At 42.9% G+C, this 17,813-nt stretch overlaps 1 protein-coding gene across 2 annotated transcripts in view; it reads right to left on the bottom strand.

Annotated features, from left to right (window-relative positions):
* The window catches only part of LMF2 (lipase maturation factor 2), a 42,812-nt gene that overhangs the window by 8,539 nt on the left and 16,460 nt on the right, over positions 1-17,813 (bottom strand). The window contains exons 7-12 of one of the 2 annotated variants that reach the window (XM_082255412.1): positions 15,993-16,127; positions 15,490-15,595; positions 10,004-10,097; positions 3,901-4,083; positions 1,301-1,469; positions 522-633 (exon numbers count right to left, since the gene is read on the bottom strand). In XM_082255412.1, coding sequence (XP_082111538.1) covers positions 522-633; positions 1,301-1,469; positions 3,901-4,083; positions 10,004-10,097; positions 15,490-15,595; positions 15,993-16,127 — 799 coding nt within the window. Of the gene's footprint in view, positions 1-521; positions 634-1,300; positions 1,470-3,900; positions 4,084-10,003; positions 10,101-15,489; positions 15,596-15,992; positions 16,128-17,813 lie in introns of both variants that reach the window. The other variant, XM_082255411.1, reaches the window with a different exon arrangement.

The following is a 17,813-nucleotide window of genomic DNA, read 5'->3' as shown; positions in this document are numbered from 1 at the left end:
TGGGTGCTATTCCAGCATGATTTTGGTCCCATAAAATATGCAAACCACTTTAAAGTAGCATTCAAGTTGCACTACATAATGACACTAACAGCCCATTCAGACTGGCGTGATCCGACTTCGAGGGAACGACTTGCAGGGACTTCACATAATGGAAGTCTATGCAAGTCGCCCCAAAGTAGTACAGGACCCTTTTTCTAAGTCGGAGCGACTTGTGTCGCTCCTATTAGAACGGGTCCTGTGCTAATCAATGGCCTGATAAGTTTCGCTAGTCTGAATGGGGTATAAAAGTCAGATCAAAATCAGATTGCAGTGTGCACTTCGCCCAAGCATATTTGGACTTCTTTACAAAATTGTACATATTACACTGTTGAAACAAGTTATCAGAAATATTTTAATTTATTTTAACCCAGTGACTGAGATCCATAGATGATTTCTGTCCATGCTTATTCACCATAGTGATTTGCAATGTATACTGTATATAAAAACAACTTGATACAGTCGGTTACAAATGTAATCCTTACCCTGTTTGACCATTCTCTGTAAACCAATACTTGAAGAGTTGTGCTCTTATATAATGAGGGGGGCGAGCATTGAACGGATACAACGACTCGTCGTTCTGCACCAACCGCACCACTGCAAATGAAAATCATTGAAAAAAAACATGAATACATTTATTTCTTCCAGACTTAAAACCGCTATTTCCATCTTAAAGTGGAACTATAGGCAAATCTTTTTCATTTTGGATAGAGCAAGGAAGGATTATAACCCATCAGGTTTTTCATTTCCAGCCATCTGTGTCCCATGGGTGACAACAGGAAGGAAGAGGAAATCCCTGCAAATCAAGGGAACCCCTTGGGGACAACCAGAACTAGTGTTACACTGGAAGATTTCCTCTCTATTACTTTTCTGGGGACAAAGAAAATTGGGATTTTCTTTTACAATTGGGACAGGTGACAGATACTGTTTATGTAGACATTGGGGAGACATCGGGGTCTACTAGACTCCCAACATTTCTCTAGCATGCTAATGCAGCCAACCAAGCACAGATTGCACTACAGTTAAAGTGATCTGGAGACTGTAGAGCCCCCCATATTGCTTTTACTGAAATAAAATATCAAGCTCATGGCTGCAACCATGAGCGTGTTACAACCACCTAAAACCAAGGACGTTTTTACACATTTGGCAGTCAGCAAGAGGTAAAAAGTGCCAATAAAAGATACAGGTAGAGGACATACATTACGGATGTTTTGGAAAACTAGAAAACCATTATTAACTTCACCTAGTGTTCTCTATAGCTTACCATCCTTGTTTCCTTGTAGAAGTCGATGAACAAAGCTTGTAAACCATGGACTTTGTGAGTGAGGGCCAAGAGCTGCAAACCACATCTGCCAGTCCAAGCGAGGCTGGTGAGGAGTGATGATTGGAGGAGCTGCACTTATATTTCCTGGCTTATACATAAATTCTATTTCCTGTAGGAAGATCAAGTATTACAAAAAGTCAAATAATAAGACCAAGCTAGTCTGAGAAGCCTAACAATTCCAATCTTCCATAAACACACACATTGTGTGTGTGTGTGTGTGTGTGTGTGTGTGTATGTATATATATATATATATATATATATATATATATATATATATACACACATATACATATACACACACATATATACATACATACACACACGTGTGTATTTTTTACTTTCTGCTATAACATATCCAATAAAAAAAAAATAAAAAAAAAAAAAACAATTTCTTCATAAAAATGTATGCCAATATGTATTCTGCTGAATATATTTGGTATAAAAAAAAAATAAGATGTATATTGTATTGATTTGTACAAAGGTTATATCATCTACAAACTATGATAGATATATATATACACATTATATATATATATATATATATATATATATATATATATATATATATATATATATATATATATATACATACATATACACACACACAGGAACTTATTTTTTATTATACTAACAATGGCAGCAGTCAGCGACTTATAGTGGGACATCTGACTGACACTTTGTGGGAACTAGTGATACTAAAACAGTGATCAGTGCTAAAAATACACTGTCACTGTATTGACACTGGTTGAGAAGGGGTTAAACATCTTGGGCAATCAAAGGGTTAAATGTGTACCTAACCAGTGTTTACTATGAGATGCTTTCACTAAGGGATGTGCTGTTTTATTCTCTGCCTAGCCAATGAGTGGGTGGCGGCGGTGCACACCCCATACCCAGAAAAGCAGAATCATATACATCTACACACACACACACACACACACACACACACACACACACACACACACACACACACACACACCCCTGTATATGCCGGCATGTAAGAAAACTTTTTAACCTTAAAAATACCCCCCAAAAATAGGGGGGGGGGGGGGGGGGTCGTCTTATACGCAGAGTATAAAATATGAGGACAACTTTTCATGGCCCAAAATGAATGTCCCTATTGATCTCGCAACCTGCTGAATGTGCGGTAATGTATGTACCGTAGCAGAGTAAAAAAAATGTGAAGACTACCGTGCTTTACACGGCCCAAAACGAACGTCCCTATTAATCTATCAATGTTGTTGAATGTGCGGTAATACTGTATGTACCATAGCTTCTGCTACATACAGTATACCGCGCTGAGCCAATCACGGTGAGTGATGTATTCTATTAATAAATACAAAGCCAGCTCAGATTGGCTGAGTCAGAGAGAATTACGTCATCAGTCCACCTCTGACTCCACCAATCCGAGCTGGCTTTGTATTCAATAGAATACAAATCGCTCACCATGATTGGCTAAATGCGGTTTATTGTATGTAGCTGAAGCTATGGTACATACAGTATTACTGCACATCCAGGGCGTTGAGAGATCAATAGGGACATTTGTTTTGGGCCATGCAAAGTGCGGTAGGCCTCACATTTTTTACTCCGCTACGGTACATACATTACCACCGCACATCCAGCGCGTTGAGAGATTATTAGGGACGTTAGTATTGGGCCATGCAAAGTAGTCCTCGCATTTTATACTCCACTACGGTACATACATTATTTTTTGGCTGCCTCGGAAGAGGCGGGGGGGGGGGGGGGGTAGCCTTACACGGCGAGTATAGCCCAAAACCTATGTTTAACTTGAAAATTAGGGGGGTCGTCTTATACACCAGCAAATATGGTGTGTGTGCGCATGTTATTTCCTCTCACTTTCTGTTTTGGCTATGGGACAGGACATGTAGGGAAATCTATCTAATAGGATACAGAAGGCAAAGAACAGATAAAAAAAATAAAAAAAAAACCTGACAGGGGTTATAACCTCCCCTTACTCTAAATGAAATGACATAATCCCTATAAAAATTTAGGAAATCCCTGGATGTTGCCAGGGTCACCAGAATTAGCACCCCATTAGCTACAACCCAAAATTTGAGTTTCATTTTCACTCAAGGTGAGAATAGTTAACAGCACAAATAGGGGGTGGGTAAATCTCCCTAATGCAGGAAAAAGACCGCAAAAAAAAAAAGGGTTTAGCTTTGTCACTTTTTAAAGGTGTTACTTTCTTATCAACATTTGTCTTGGAGTGAGCCAGCTTTCACTTTACTGAAAAGGTGATAAAACAGCCAGTCCTTTCCAGAGCAGGGAATTATTTACCCACTCCTTCCATTACTAAATGCTGTGACATGGCACCTGCATGTGACCGTGAAGGTTTTCTCCACACAAGCAAGGTTTTCCTTGCCTATAAGGCTCACTAAATCCCATAGTAGGTCAGAACAACATATGTTGGAAAATCAAATGCCTATTTGAAGGTGTATGGCTAGTTTTAGAGGCTTCTGAAACAATTTCTAGCACCCCTATCATAAAATACTTTTAATATTGAAAAAGAAATCCATATTTACCGTCCAAGTCTGTTTGTCATAACTTCCTTCTACAACAACTTCTGGTCGGCCACCAACACCAGTCATTCTTCTAAACAAGCCATAAGAGTTCACCAGCTGGTACTTGTCCACTTTATTGAACATATAATGAATAGATGGCCAGAGCTGACCATTGGACTCAAAATCAATATATGTGTAGGGTACCTGGAAAAAAAAAAAGTTAAGAGCTGGTTGAATTCTGCTGCAAGATCACTATTGAGTATGAAGGTCTCTCTTTCTACATACTGATGAGAGAATAAATACATGGGCTGTGAGGCATTTCAATGTATGAAAATCTCATTATCCAGGGAGTTTCCAAGCAATACTCAAAACAGTCCGGACTAGAATTATACATTTCTAATACTGCAAGGAATGTAAATGCCAACAAACTACTTCAGTGGTTGTAAGACAAATTCATGCAAAGTGCGAAAGCATTCTTGCCATGACAGAAACATGTAAACCCCCTATTAAAAAAAAAAAAAAAAAAAAAAAGGAACAGCTAGTTTTCAAGCTGGGCACAAGCTTTTCTCCCGACAGTCTGGCAGATAAAGGCAACTGCACCATGGTTTGTGTAGGAGCATAAAAACTGATGCTCACCACCTAAGGCCCCTTTCACACGAGCGATCTGATCAGATCCGCCTGTAAGTGTTTTTTTTTTTTTTTTTAGGTGGATCTGATCGGATCCCCCATGCATCCCTATGGGGCAGCGGATGTCAGCGGAGACATGTCTGCTGACACCCACTGCCATCCGCACCCGAACCTGTCCGTGAAATCTAGACGGATGGAAACCCTATTTTCCCCCATAGATTCCCCCATAGAGATGCATGGGGCTCTGACATCTCCCTCTCCACACACAGAGTGTTTACGATCCCCTGCTGAGCAGCACGGATCCGCCTACGGAGGCGGACCGTGTGAAAGAGCCCTTAGGCTGCATTCATCCCTAGGCATTTTGAGAATATGCAACGTTTTTGTACATCTGTGTATGTATTTTTCCCCACATGCATAGGGCAGTTTATTAATCCCAACAGGCTGCCATATGCACAGCATATTAACTCACATAGTCTTAAGTGCTGAGCTTTGCACATGGTTTATCGAGCATTTTAATGTGCATCTACTTGTTGTGTTTGGGGTTCCACTAACAATGAACGGCACCGCAATTTTTCGCAAGTTTTATTGCACGTTAGATTGCCGTGTTTGGGGAGCAGTTAACATTTATTGGCAGTGGTATTTACGCATGAAGAAAAAAAAAAAAAAAAGGAATTTTGGCTTACGGTAAAATACATTTCTCTGATGTTCATTGACTGACAGCTCCTCATTCTTCTTAACCATTGGGTTATACTGCCCCCTACAGGAGTAGGACACTAGGCAGGAAAAAAAGTCTGGCTACATCTATGGGCAGTCCCATGGGGGGTATACACCCACTCTCCGCTATAGGCACTCAGTTTTGTTACAAGCAGTGTCAGAAGAAAGACAACTCCACAGAGGGGTGGGTGCTGTGTGTCAATGAACATCAGAGAAATGGATTTTACGGTGAGTCAAAAATCTAAATTTTCTCTTTCGTTCATTGACGGACACAGCTCCTAATTCTTCTTAACCACTGGGACGTCCCAAAGCAGTGTTAAAAATGAGGGGTGGGAAAACATCAGAAAAAAAATTCCCAAGGCTAACCATAGCCAACCGGGTAACAGAGCTCAACAATAAACAACTGGAGCTTACCTGAAAAACAATACGCCCTCAGGGAGGACCAGGTCCTCTAAAACAGCAGCCAGCAAAACCTTGCAGCCAAAAGAAGCGTCCACAGATGCCAACACAACCACTTTACAAAAAGCTTTGTAAGCATGTGCACCAACGGCAAGGTGGCCGCCTTGCAAAACCTGCGTCACTGACGCTTGAAGATGGAAAACACAGGAGACACTAAGCACCCTAGTAGAGTGTGCCTAAAAACAGGGAAAGGTGGAAACTGACCCCTGATGCAGTAGGCCTGAACCACCGTCTCTCTGAAGAAGTCGCAGAAGAAGTGGACAACCCTTTGTGAGCTCCATCTGTAATCGCAAATAGAGAGTCTGACTTCCTCAAAAACTCAGTAGCTGCCAGGCACACCCTAATTGCCCGGACCACATCCAAGACAATTTCCTTCAGAGGTTTAGGCCTGGGACACAGGGAAGGCAACACAATGTCTTCATTCAAATGTCAGAGACAACCTTAGGAAGGAATGACGGACAGAGGCAAAGCACCACCTTATCCTGGTGAAGCACCATAAAGGTGGACAGGATAATGCCATCAGTTCCGACACCCTGCTTGCAGAGGTGATAGCCACCAAAGAAGGCCACCTTCTGGAGCAAAGTAAGCAGGAAAACCTCCCAAATATTTTCAAAGAGAAGCTTCAGTAGAGCTGAAAGCACCACATTAAGATTCCAGGGCGGCAACGCAGCCCGCACTGAAGGAACCAAATGTCAAACACCCTGAAGAAAAGGTACGCACCAGGGAGTGTGTGGCCAAAGGGAGTTGGAAAAAGGACTGCCAAAACCCGATACCTGGCCCTTGATGGTACTCGAGGCCAATTTTTGTTCAACCCTCCCGTTGAAGAAAGGGTAAGATCCGATCCACCGAGAAGGAGCGAGGATAAACCCCAAGAGACTCACACCACCCAATGTACAATGTACATCTTCCACGTACGATGGTAGATCTTCCTAGAGGCAGATTTCCAAATGTAGGAATCACTGATTCAAACAATCCTCCACTCTTCAGCACCTGGCGTTCCAACAGCCAAGCCGTTAAAGCCAGCGACTGTAAAGCAGGATGGAAGATTAGTCCTTGGGACAGCAGATCCTCCCCGAGACCAGTCTGGAGCCAATAGAATGACTCCTGAAAACAATTGTCCAATGAGCCAAAGTCTGTTCGCCCAGAGTTCCAGTACACTAATCGGCAGTCTGCGCTCTGCCAGAGTCCAAACCCCTGAGCACGTATGTGCTGAGGATGCCTCCCCACCTGGATAGGCTGGCATTCATGGAGACAACTGTCCAGCACAGGAGGAGAAAGATTTTCACTGTCGAAATGCCATAGAGCGAAGACACCTCTAGAGACCGTTTATCCTTGACCCATTTCACCAGAATCTCTTTAGCAGCGATCTTGTGTGGAACTGTGCAAATCCCCGATGTAGGGAAGCCACTAACATGTGAATGGACTCCATGCAGATCTTCTGTACTCGCAAAAGCAGCTTAGCGCCTTGAGGTCCAGAATTGGACGTACCTTGCCTTCCTTCCTGGGGACTGTAAACCGATTTGAAAAAAAAAAAAAACCCTTGAAAAATGTTCCGAAGTCAGAACCATTACCCTTTGAAATAACAAGTCTTGCACTGCACCAAAGAGACCCCGTAAGTGATCTGGGGACAAGTGCAGGTTGGAAGGTAATAAAAACACACCACACAGCTTTCTGGAGGACAAGACCGAACTCGATCTCGTAGCCTGACTGAATAACTTTGTGGACCCACTTGTCCTGTACCAGGGAGGTCCATGGATCCAGACACCAGCGAAGACGCCCACCCCCTACCACCAGATATGGGTGAGGGCGCTCCTTCATGCAGAGGCAACCTTGTCCGCTGGTCTGGAAGAACCCACTCGTGGCTTGCCAGACCAGGTCCTCTTGGAACCTCTAGTGGAGGCCCTGACTTTTGATCCCTAAGCTTGGGATCCTGAGAGACAAAGAGGCCGCTTAGGAGCAGAGGAGGATGGCCCACGTCTATGACGGGGACCTGGCCCTTGGTAGCCTGGGGAAGAAGAGTACTTTTTATCCAACCCCCCCCCCCCCCGTGAGACCCTTAACGATGTCATCCAAGGAAGCTCCTAAACAGGCAACCTCCTACAAGAGGGAAATCAGATAAGGCCTTCATAGAAGTCTAGTCCGCAGACCAGCATTAAAGCCAGACAATATGGCAAAAAGGACCACTGCTGATACAGACAGCCTACAAATCAAAGGAGCGACATCCAAAAGAGACAAAAAAACTTTAGCTCCTGGTCCGCCAGCTCCGCAAAGACAGGGGGAACCCATTCTCCCTCCAGGTCCCGGCGTAAAAGCTTAGCCCACTCGGTCAGAGTTTGCGACACCAGGGCAATAGTAATTACCCGCATAATTGCTGAACCAGCCACAGCGCACATATGGCTGGCTAGAGCATCAGCCCCCTTACTAGCTGGACCTGTAAAGGTTGGGGACTCCAAAACCGGGTTGAAGGTAACTCAATTAGACCTGGAAACCGACAAGTCCACTACAGATGGGACCGTCCACCTTTTACGCAGTAAATCCTCATAAGGATACCGCAAGCAGAAAACGCCTAGCAACCACTGCGTTTTGGACAACCCCACTGTTTGTGACAACGTTGTCAAGGTAAGCAGAAACAGGATCATCCTCGTACCTTTGGAGGACTTGTGGGTGCAAAAATGAACCGGTGCCTCTTACGCGGTATTAGCCGCAACCTCCATTTTTAAAGTTTCATGCACTGACAAGCAGTGCACTCCCCAGGGCCTATTTAAGCACAGCGCAGCTAGAGGAGCAGAGGAATCATCCTCACTAACTGATCACTCAGGGTGGGTGAATGCATACCCTGTAGGGTCGCTATATACTGAGCTCCCCCCGTAAACAATCAGGGGAGGCCGCCGACTGCGATTCCGCAAAGGGGATGCAGGCTAAGGGTCCACAAATGGAGTACCTATTGGACCCCTCAAAAAACGAAGGGGTTACCCATTAAGCCCTCCATAGAGGACATAGCCCCTTTAAAAGGCGGATGCGCAGGCAGGATACCCTCGCTTAAAGAAGACAGGTGACCCACACAATAATGTCAAGACTGCCATTAAAAATGAAGTGTCCCTTACAGCGCCACCCTGTCCAAGGGAGGTGCCAAGCTGACCATATGGCTCTGCAGGCCTAAATTTCTGTGGGGGCCCAGCTGCAATTGCATGGATCCTCAGCCCGGCAGATGCCCAAAGGAAGGGTGCCCGGCCGCAAGCCCCAGCGGAGCCATCCACCCAGGGGCAGCGGAGGGGAAGGCGGATGCCCAAACGGGAGGCAGTGGGTTCACCCATCCTCACAGGGGCCGCCTCACATAGGTCTTGACAAGTAGACCTCAAAGTCACGGCCTAAAATTTTGGGCGAATCTGGCCGCGTGAAGCGCGTACCCGCGGATGGTAAAAACATCCGCTCCCCCATCCCAATAACTGCCGCAGGGAGCCCAGAGGACATCCCTGCCCTAGTCACCAAACCCTAGGATGGCAGAGAACTCTGCTCAACCCCCGAAAGACCCACAGTTACCGAAATTTCAGAGGGGCTGGGGAGGGAGGGGAACCTGGAGGTCTGACTATCCCAGGTAGGAGCCCATGTCCACCCTAAAACCCTTCAGGGGTAGTGGGGGGGGACAGCTACTTACCACACCAGGAACAGGGTGAGCACCGCTCCATTGTAATGTGGGTGCTATTGGCCAGTAATTAAACGCTAACTCACAGGCCAGCCCCCGTTAAGTGGGGCTATGTTGCGGCTGACCTAGCACGGAGCTGCTGTCTGCATGCGCTCGCTGGCACTTGATTGTAGTTCTCCCAGGAACAAAAAAAAATTAAAAATTGCCAGGACCAGAGATCCCAGCAAGAAACTAGGTCCTTACTCCTGACTATGTAGAAAAAAAAAAAAAAACTGAGTGCCTACAGCTTAGAGTGGTTCTCTCCTGGGACTGCCCATAGCCGTAGTCAAGCTTTTTCCTGCCTAGTGTCCTACTCCTGTACGGGGCAGTATAACCCAATGGTTAAAAAGAATCAGGAGCTGTGTCCGTCAATGAACATAAGAGAAATGTACAATTTGAGGTGCGTTCACACTGGGTGTGAATGGAGTCTTAAGGGGCAAGGGTTATAACAAAGGGAGTCAGTCAAGCTGCTGGGCAGAAAGATTACTTCGTTAACATGACTGATTATGCCCCAAGCAAAACTGCTCTTAATAAAATTACTAGCTTCGGTTTTCCACAACACACTTTAGAACCTGATTATTTGGTTAGGAATGTGGGCTTGTACTGGCTGGAGGTAATATATATCAATTAAAAGTATCTCACCAAGCTGACAGCAAACATGCCAACTGTTGCAAAAGAGAAAATAATCCATTGCAGCGTTGCCCAGAACTTCCAGAAAATGCCACGAACAGACGCACTCCTGATAAAAACAGAACAAAGGGATCAAAAGTCATATCTGGTCTATTATATGGAGAATATACAAAATGCACAGCAAAAAATAAAATTTGCCCCACTATTAGGCCTAGTCCACCCAGAAATGATCCGTCTAGGGAGGATACAATAATCCACCAGAATCTCCAAAAACTTGTGCATGTCCGATGAAAACTCTCCAAAAATATGTTCGGAGGAAAAACTCCAACTGGAAGGTCACAGCATTATACCTAGCTAGAGAGAAGCTTGGGAGTGTTTGGATGCTTTTCCAACCAGGAAGATGTCATTTGTAATGAGCCAATCATCTGCGGCAGGGTTGTTTACCACCCCACAGCCACAATCAAGCCGGGTTCTGTGCTGAACAGCTATGTTTTTCAGCCTGTGATATTTCCTCCATTCAGTGAAACTTAAAGAGCAAGTTTATCAGAAACGGACTGCTTTATTTTACCAAAAACACCAACTTCCACATACAACCCCAATTACCAAAAAGTTGTGATGCTGTGTAAAATCTAAATAAAAAACAGAATGCAATGATTTGAAAATCTCAAAAACAGTTTATTCACAAAAGAAAAACATATCAAAATGTTTAAACTAAGAAAATATACCATTTTAGGAGGAAAAAAAGGTCATTTTGAAATTGATGGCAGCAACACATGTCAAATAAGTTGGGACAGATCAACAAAAAGCTGGCAAAGTAAAGCCTCGTACACACAATCAGATTATCGGACTCATTTTCCTCCGTTTTTTTGTTGCATGTAATGCCTCGTACACACGCAACGATTATCGGCCGACCGATCGTCCGACTTTTGTCCAGAGTGGTGTTTTGTTGGTTGGAATGTGCCTAGACTGCACACGAATTTTCTCGGCCAACAAAAAATACTTCAGAAGTGATGTCATGTGCTGGTTTACTTTTCGTGTGTTTTTTCTTCTCTGAGGATGCCCAGTCTTGCTCATCAGATATTTGTCTGCCGAAATCTGTACTGACTGACGGAAAATCGGCCGTTGTGTTGACGGCCAACAAAAATTTTATAGCCTGCACACCAGATTTTATTCGGCCGAAAAGTCGGAGTCTGTTGTCGAAAGCATTATACTAACAAGCCGAAAATTGGCCGATCGGACGTTGGCCGAAAATTCCCGGCCAAAAATCGATGCGTGTGTACGGAGGCATTAGTCTCAGATCGAAAGTGAAGGTTACTTTCATACGAAAATTCTCGTCCAACAGTATTCAACTTCAGAAGTGGTGTCATGTGATGTGTGAAATGGTTTTGTAAGTATTCTTTTGTTTCCGAGCAAGCGTAGTCTTGCTCTTACAATTTTTTTTCAGAAGAAAACTACTAATTAAAACGAAAATTGGATGTTGCGTTGACGTACGATAAAAATTTTATTGCCTGCACATTCAGTTTTTGTCATACGAAAATTCGTAATCAGCTGTCGAAAGCACAATAGTAAGCCTGGCCATACATGTTCAATTTTCTTGTACAATTTTCTGTTAGATTTACCACAAACCACATAATATGAGGTCAAAGCAAAACACTTTCACTTGTATCCAATTAGGTAGGCATTTGTACTACATAGTTGAAGGTAAATTTCAAGAAAATTGTAAGAAAATGTACAATGTATGGCCAGCCTAACGGCAAAAATCGGCAGATCATTCGTCTGACAAAATTTTACTTACGATTTTCTTATCGTGTGTACGGGCACGTGGCACTAACAAGAAGAAAGCTGGAAGAACATTTTTTAATATTTAATTTTTTCAATAATTAGCAACATTTCAATAACCTGATTGGGTAAAAAAAAAAAAAAAAAAAAAGATTTCTACATTGTGGTAAACATGGCCCTGTCCCAGCCTTTTGAAACATGTTGCTTTCAAAATTATTTTTTTCTTGAAATGGTGCATTTTCTCAGTTTACAAAATTTCCAGACTGCCCTACATACATGTACTGCAGCAGGGCAGCCCTTCAGCATGAATCTACGTATCTGTACATTATCTTTATTTCCGAGTCTGGTGTGCACATGCCCGCTGCCGGCAACCTGCTCCCACTGTGACTGGACACAGTGGGAAGCCAATCAGCGGGTCCAGCAGACTCTATGTTCGCTGGCACCCGGCGATTGTTTTCGAGAGAGGCAGAACGGCAGTCTGCCTATATAAATAAGGCAGATCACCTTTCTGCGACAGGGGAAGATGGAGATCCTGTGTTTCTGCTAGGCAGGAACATGGATCTCTGTCTTCCCCCAGTCAGCATGCACTCCCAGGGAATACATTTAATCCTTTGATCACCCCTGATGTTACCCCTTCCCTGCCAGTGTCTTTAGTACAATGATCATGCATTTTTTTTTTTTTTTTTTTTTTTAGCAATGATCACTGTATTAGCATCACTGTTCCCCAAAAAAAAAAAAAAAAAAAAGTGTCCAAAGGGTCAATTTTATTTGTGTAAAGCGGTTGCACGTCTGTGCAATCGACAGTTAAAGTAATACTGCATCTCAAGAAAATGGCCTGGTCATAGGACACTGTACCCAAATAAAAATGAAAATGTATGGAATTTATTTTTTTTTTTTCAAATAAATAGAGCTCTCTCTTTGGTATTTGATCACTTTTTTCATTTTCTTGCGCTAGTCAAAAAAAGGCCGACAATTTTGAAAAAAAAAAAAAAAAAAAAAGTATATATATTTTTCTCTTTTGCTATAAAACACATCAAAAAAAAAAAAAAAAAAAAAAAAAAAAAAAATCAAATATCTTCATAAATTTAGACCCATATGTATTCTGCTACCTGTTTTTGGTAAAAATATCCCAAAAAGCGCATATTGGTTTACACGTTACACACACCCCCCCCCCCTCCCCCCCCCCCCCAGAACAGAGATCTGCCTTGTTTACATAGGCAGATCTTCGTTCTGTGTTTTATTTAAGATCGGCAGTTGCCGGCAGATGGGCTTCTGCTGTGATTTACATTAGCAGAAGTGGCGCGTGTTGTAGGCGAAAGTTCAGTCACATATACATGTGGCACTGCAAAGGAGAGCCACCCTGTAGCAGTAAATCTGCTATAGGACGGTCCTGAAGGGGTAAAGTAAAACAAAATAGATAAAACTTAAAGTTTTGGATAGAGTGGGGAGGGATTAGAACCCCAGACAGTTTCCATTGCGGCTTCTGACCCAGTTAGGGAAATTCACACTCTCAAAATTTGTCCTGGTTGCCCTTATTGAAAGTGAAAATCCCACATTTTGGGTTGGCACCAAAACAATAATGGAGGGAGAATCTTCCAAAGGGGAACTAGTTCTGGTGATAAAATGCCAGGAGAGAACCAGCGCTATGGATAATATCCCAGAGACTTTTAAATTACATAGGTTGCAGCCACCAACCAACCCCTAAGAAATAGGGGTCAAGTATCATATATAGGGGGGGAGGCAGTTGGAAACGGCGCTACCTTTTATAAATATAGTAAAAGAGCCAGTGATCCAGACCATATAATTAAAAATGTGCAAATTAAAGTGCCTGTGCAAAGGTAAATGTGTATACAAGAAATATCGTGCAAATAAAAATTTTAAAGTATATGGCCGGATAATTAAAAAAGATTACAAAGTGCTGGTGAATATATTTAATTGTTGTGACAAGATAGGGTAATGGGTGTATATACAATATATACTTAATAAATATTGGTGAAAGAAGTGTCCACGAATGTGCTTGATCAAAATGAAAATAAAAAAGTGATGGTGAGCTTCGGTTGCTTAAGTCCCAACTTCCACTAGAGGTCGCACTCACCCCTCAGCAAAGGTAATGATCCTGACTGCAGAGGGTAAGGCAAAATGAAACTTCCCAGATCTGGCACCAATCTATCCTTTACGGACCGGTGGATCCCATCTGAGTATTAAGCAAAACACCTCATAGCGTAGTATGTAAAAAAAAAAAATTTTAACGAAGGGAAAAAACAAAGGGAAAAAATGGGATACTTGTTTTTTCCCTTCGTTAAAAATGTTTTTTTTACCTTCTCATCCAACATCACATTATTTTTTTGCTTTTAACACTTAATATCAAGTCTTGCCATTTTTTTACTTTTTTTGTAAACACTAATAGTTTACAGTACTCATCTGTTCCTTCCGATGAATACGTTTTTATATTTTTAATTTTTTATTTTTCATGTCTATTAAAAGGATTGTTTGACTAGTCTTGAATGTGTGCTGCAGTGTGATTGAGCATGATGATGTAAAAGCCGTTGATTATATCCTTAAGCTGGCCGGTGGACACAGGGCGTACTGAAATGTCCCCTGTGAACCGAGCTGGAGCACCAATATGCAGGCGGACGCATGATTGGCTGCGGGGATGTTTCCGGCTATATTAGGACTGGGAAGTTGATTGACGGACACAGTTCCCATAGATGTCCAATGACGAAACGCGTAGGGTGGAACCATACGTCAACGTCACTTCCGGTCTGCAGCTCGCCGTGTGTGGAACGCGGAAGCTCTCCGGCGCTGCAAACACGTTCTGAATCGATCTGCTACAGCTTAACCGTGAGTCACTGCTGCTCCCTTTTGTAATTTTACATTACATACTACGCTATGAGGTGTTTTGCTTAATACTCAGATGGGATCCACCGGTCCGTAAGGATAGATTGGTGCCAGATCTGGGAAGTTTCATTTTTGCCTTACCCTCTGCAGTCAGGATCATTACCTTTGCTGAGGGGGCGAGTGCGACCTCTAGTGGAAGTTGGGACTTAAGCAACCGAAGCTCACCATCACTACTTTTTATTTTCATTTTGATCAAGCACATTCGTGGACACTTCTTTCACCAATATTTATTAAGTATATATTGTATATACACCCATTAACCTATCTTGTCACAACAATTAAATATATTCACCAGCACTTTGTAATCTTTTAATTATCCGGCCATATACTTTACAATTTTTATTTGCACGATATTTCTTGTATACACATTTACCTTTGCACAGGCACTTTAATTTGCACATTTTTAATTATATGGTCTGGATCACTGGCTCTTTTACTATATTTATAAAAGGTAGCGCCGTTTCCAACTGCCTCCCCCCTATATATAGTTCTGGTGATACCCCAGCATTCCCTCCAACCTCCTGTTTTGGCTATGGGACAGGAAGTGAAGAAACATCTCCCCTATGTTACACATGTTGCAGGGGTTAAAACTCTAAACTATCCAAAATAAAAAAATAAGTTTAAAAGATGAATGCTAAAGTTTCCTAGGACTTTGGTGTTTCTAAGTAAGTCATGTTGGGGGGAAATCAAAATATTGGTGCAGAAAACTAGCTATCTGGTTTTTAGTAAAATTCCTCCTATAGGTACTATCCAGAGATTCTTTATTCTCAGACAAGACAACAGTACTAGGCATGCTGTATATTTACTAGTGTTGTACTCACCTGTACATGCCTTTGATAACCTCCCAGCTAAGGGAAGCAGCTGCTATCCAGATAGATGGAAAGGTGAGCGTCCTGAGCCACTGAAGAAAGTCATGATAGGTGAAGGCTGTGTAAAAGACAAAGATTTTTTTTTTTTAGACAGAACATGAAGAAATCATTGGTCTACATATAAAACAAAACAAAAAACACTGAGGCCCTGTTCACAACTAAACTGTTTTTTTCAGCTCCTAAAATGCTCATCTCTAGAGTCTCAAACAACCAACAAGTAAAATTCCATTCATTTCAATAGGCCCCTGTTTTGTCGCCTGAAGCAAAACAGTACATGAGCTTATTTTTTGGTAGATTACAAGCGCTTTTGTTCGATGTCAATGCCTACCTGCAAACAGCTGCAAAAAAACCCTGGAAAAAAGCGCCTGAAAACGATACGCTCAGGTGTGAATGGAGCCCAATTCTAAAACCTAATCTGCTAAACAAAAAAAAAAAAAATTTAACAGGCCACTTACCAGTTTTTGATTCCACAGTATAATTCTCCAAGTTGATTTGAAGATCAAAATATTTCACAGTCCAGAAAGCAAGTAACCCAAAAGCAAGGAGATCCAAGAGAACAGCAAATAAAGATTTTACAGAGAACCCCCGACCTGTAAAAAGAAAAAAAAAAAACACCAAAACAGGCATCAAATTAATGAATAAATGTAGATACAAACCTAATCTTTCTAATCCCATCTATACATCATTTGCAATAAAACACTGGTTTACCCTGTCTTTACAGAAGGGGACATGATGGAGGAGATTTACTAAAACTGGTGCACACAAGCTAATGCCGCTGTTAACAGTAACCAATCAGCTTCTAGGTTTTATTGTCCAGGAATAAATGAACAAGCTGAAGTTAGAAGCTGATTGGTTACCACGCACAGCTGCACCAGACTCTGTATGCACCAGTTTTAGTAAATCTCCCCCAATGTGTGAACTAGTGTTCACCAGAGGCACCATGAGTGTGGGAAGTACTAAGGTGGGCTCTCCTAAACAACACCTAGCCTGACTTCTGAAAAACATGGAAGGATCTAAAGGTAGGATTGCTTACACAATAATGTATTAAAGTGATAATAAGTCTCATTTTGTTTTATTAAAAAAAACAGGTTATACTTACCTCCTCTGTGCGGTGGTTTTACACAGAGCAGCCCGGATCCTCCTCTTCTCAGGTCCCTTACTGGGGCTCCTGGCCCCTCCCTCCTGCTGAGTACCCCCACAGCAAGCAGCTTGCTATAGGGGCACCCAAGCCGAGCCACTGCTCTGTGTGTGTCCATTCAGACACAGAGCAGAGGTTCGGCCCCATCCCCGTTTGCTCCTCATTGGCTCACTGACTGACAGCAACAGGAGCCAATGGCACCCTGCTGCTGTCCCAGCCAATGAGAAGGGGAGTCCTGGACAGCCGAAGCTCTCATTTAACATCCCTGGATCAAGATGGGGGTCAGGTAAGTATTAGGAGGGCTTAGAGGGAATGCTGCACACAAAGTTTTTTTTTTATCTTAATGCAAAAAACAAAAAAAAAAAAAAAACTTTTGGACTTTAAGCTACTGCCAATACATAAATTATTGAACAGCCTATTTCAGTGTGAAGAGGAGCCTGCAATTACCCCAGATTTTCTCAAATAACATATTCTAAGACCTTTCAGCTGCTTTGAGGAGAAAGGAAAAAATTCAAACTAAAATTTTTAAAACAGGGTATTTTTGACAGAAAGTATTTAAACAGCTGGAATCTTGGTTAGGTTAGCATGCTGCATATATACCTTGAATGAAAGTTGGGTATCTGTGATAGCTATCATCTTAAAGGATAAGTTCTCCTTTTGTAACACGTTACACCCATATTCAGGGTGTAACATGTAAGATTTTACATATGCACCAGCCCCCGCTCCCCCCCCCCCCCCCCCGATACCCTGGCCTGACAGCTAGCGGGGGCGCTTCTCCCTCCTAGCTGTCACAATCTCAACAAAACATGGCCGCGTTATCCATTCAGTGTTCTGTAAATCAGAAAACCAGCCTTTGCAGCTGTTGGCTTGTAGTTCTCAATGAACTACCAGGGTGGAGAGGGAGGTGTCTCAGCCCCCGCTGCCCTCTATGGGGGATCGGATGAGAGCGGACCGCTTGTCCACTCTCATCAGATCCGCTCCGCTCCGATTACTGAACGGATGGAAAAATAGGGTTTCCATCCGTCCAGATTTCAAGCACAGGATCGGATGCGGATGGCAGCGGGTGTCAGCGGAGATGTCTCCGCTGACACCCGCTGCCCCATAGAGCTGCATGGAGGATCTGATCAGATCCACCTAA

The sequence above is a fragment of the Pelophylax lessonae genome, assembly GCF_965119305.1.
Source record: "Pelophylax lessonae genome assembly, chromosome: 4".
NCBI classification, from domain to species: Eukaryota; Metazoa; Chordata; class Amphibia; order Anura; family Ranidae; genus Pelophylax; species Pelophylax lessonae.
Note: the sequence above shows the minus strand (reverse complement) of the source record. Positions and strands in the feature narration are given on the sequence as shown.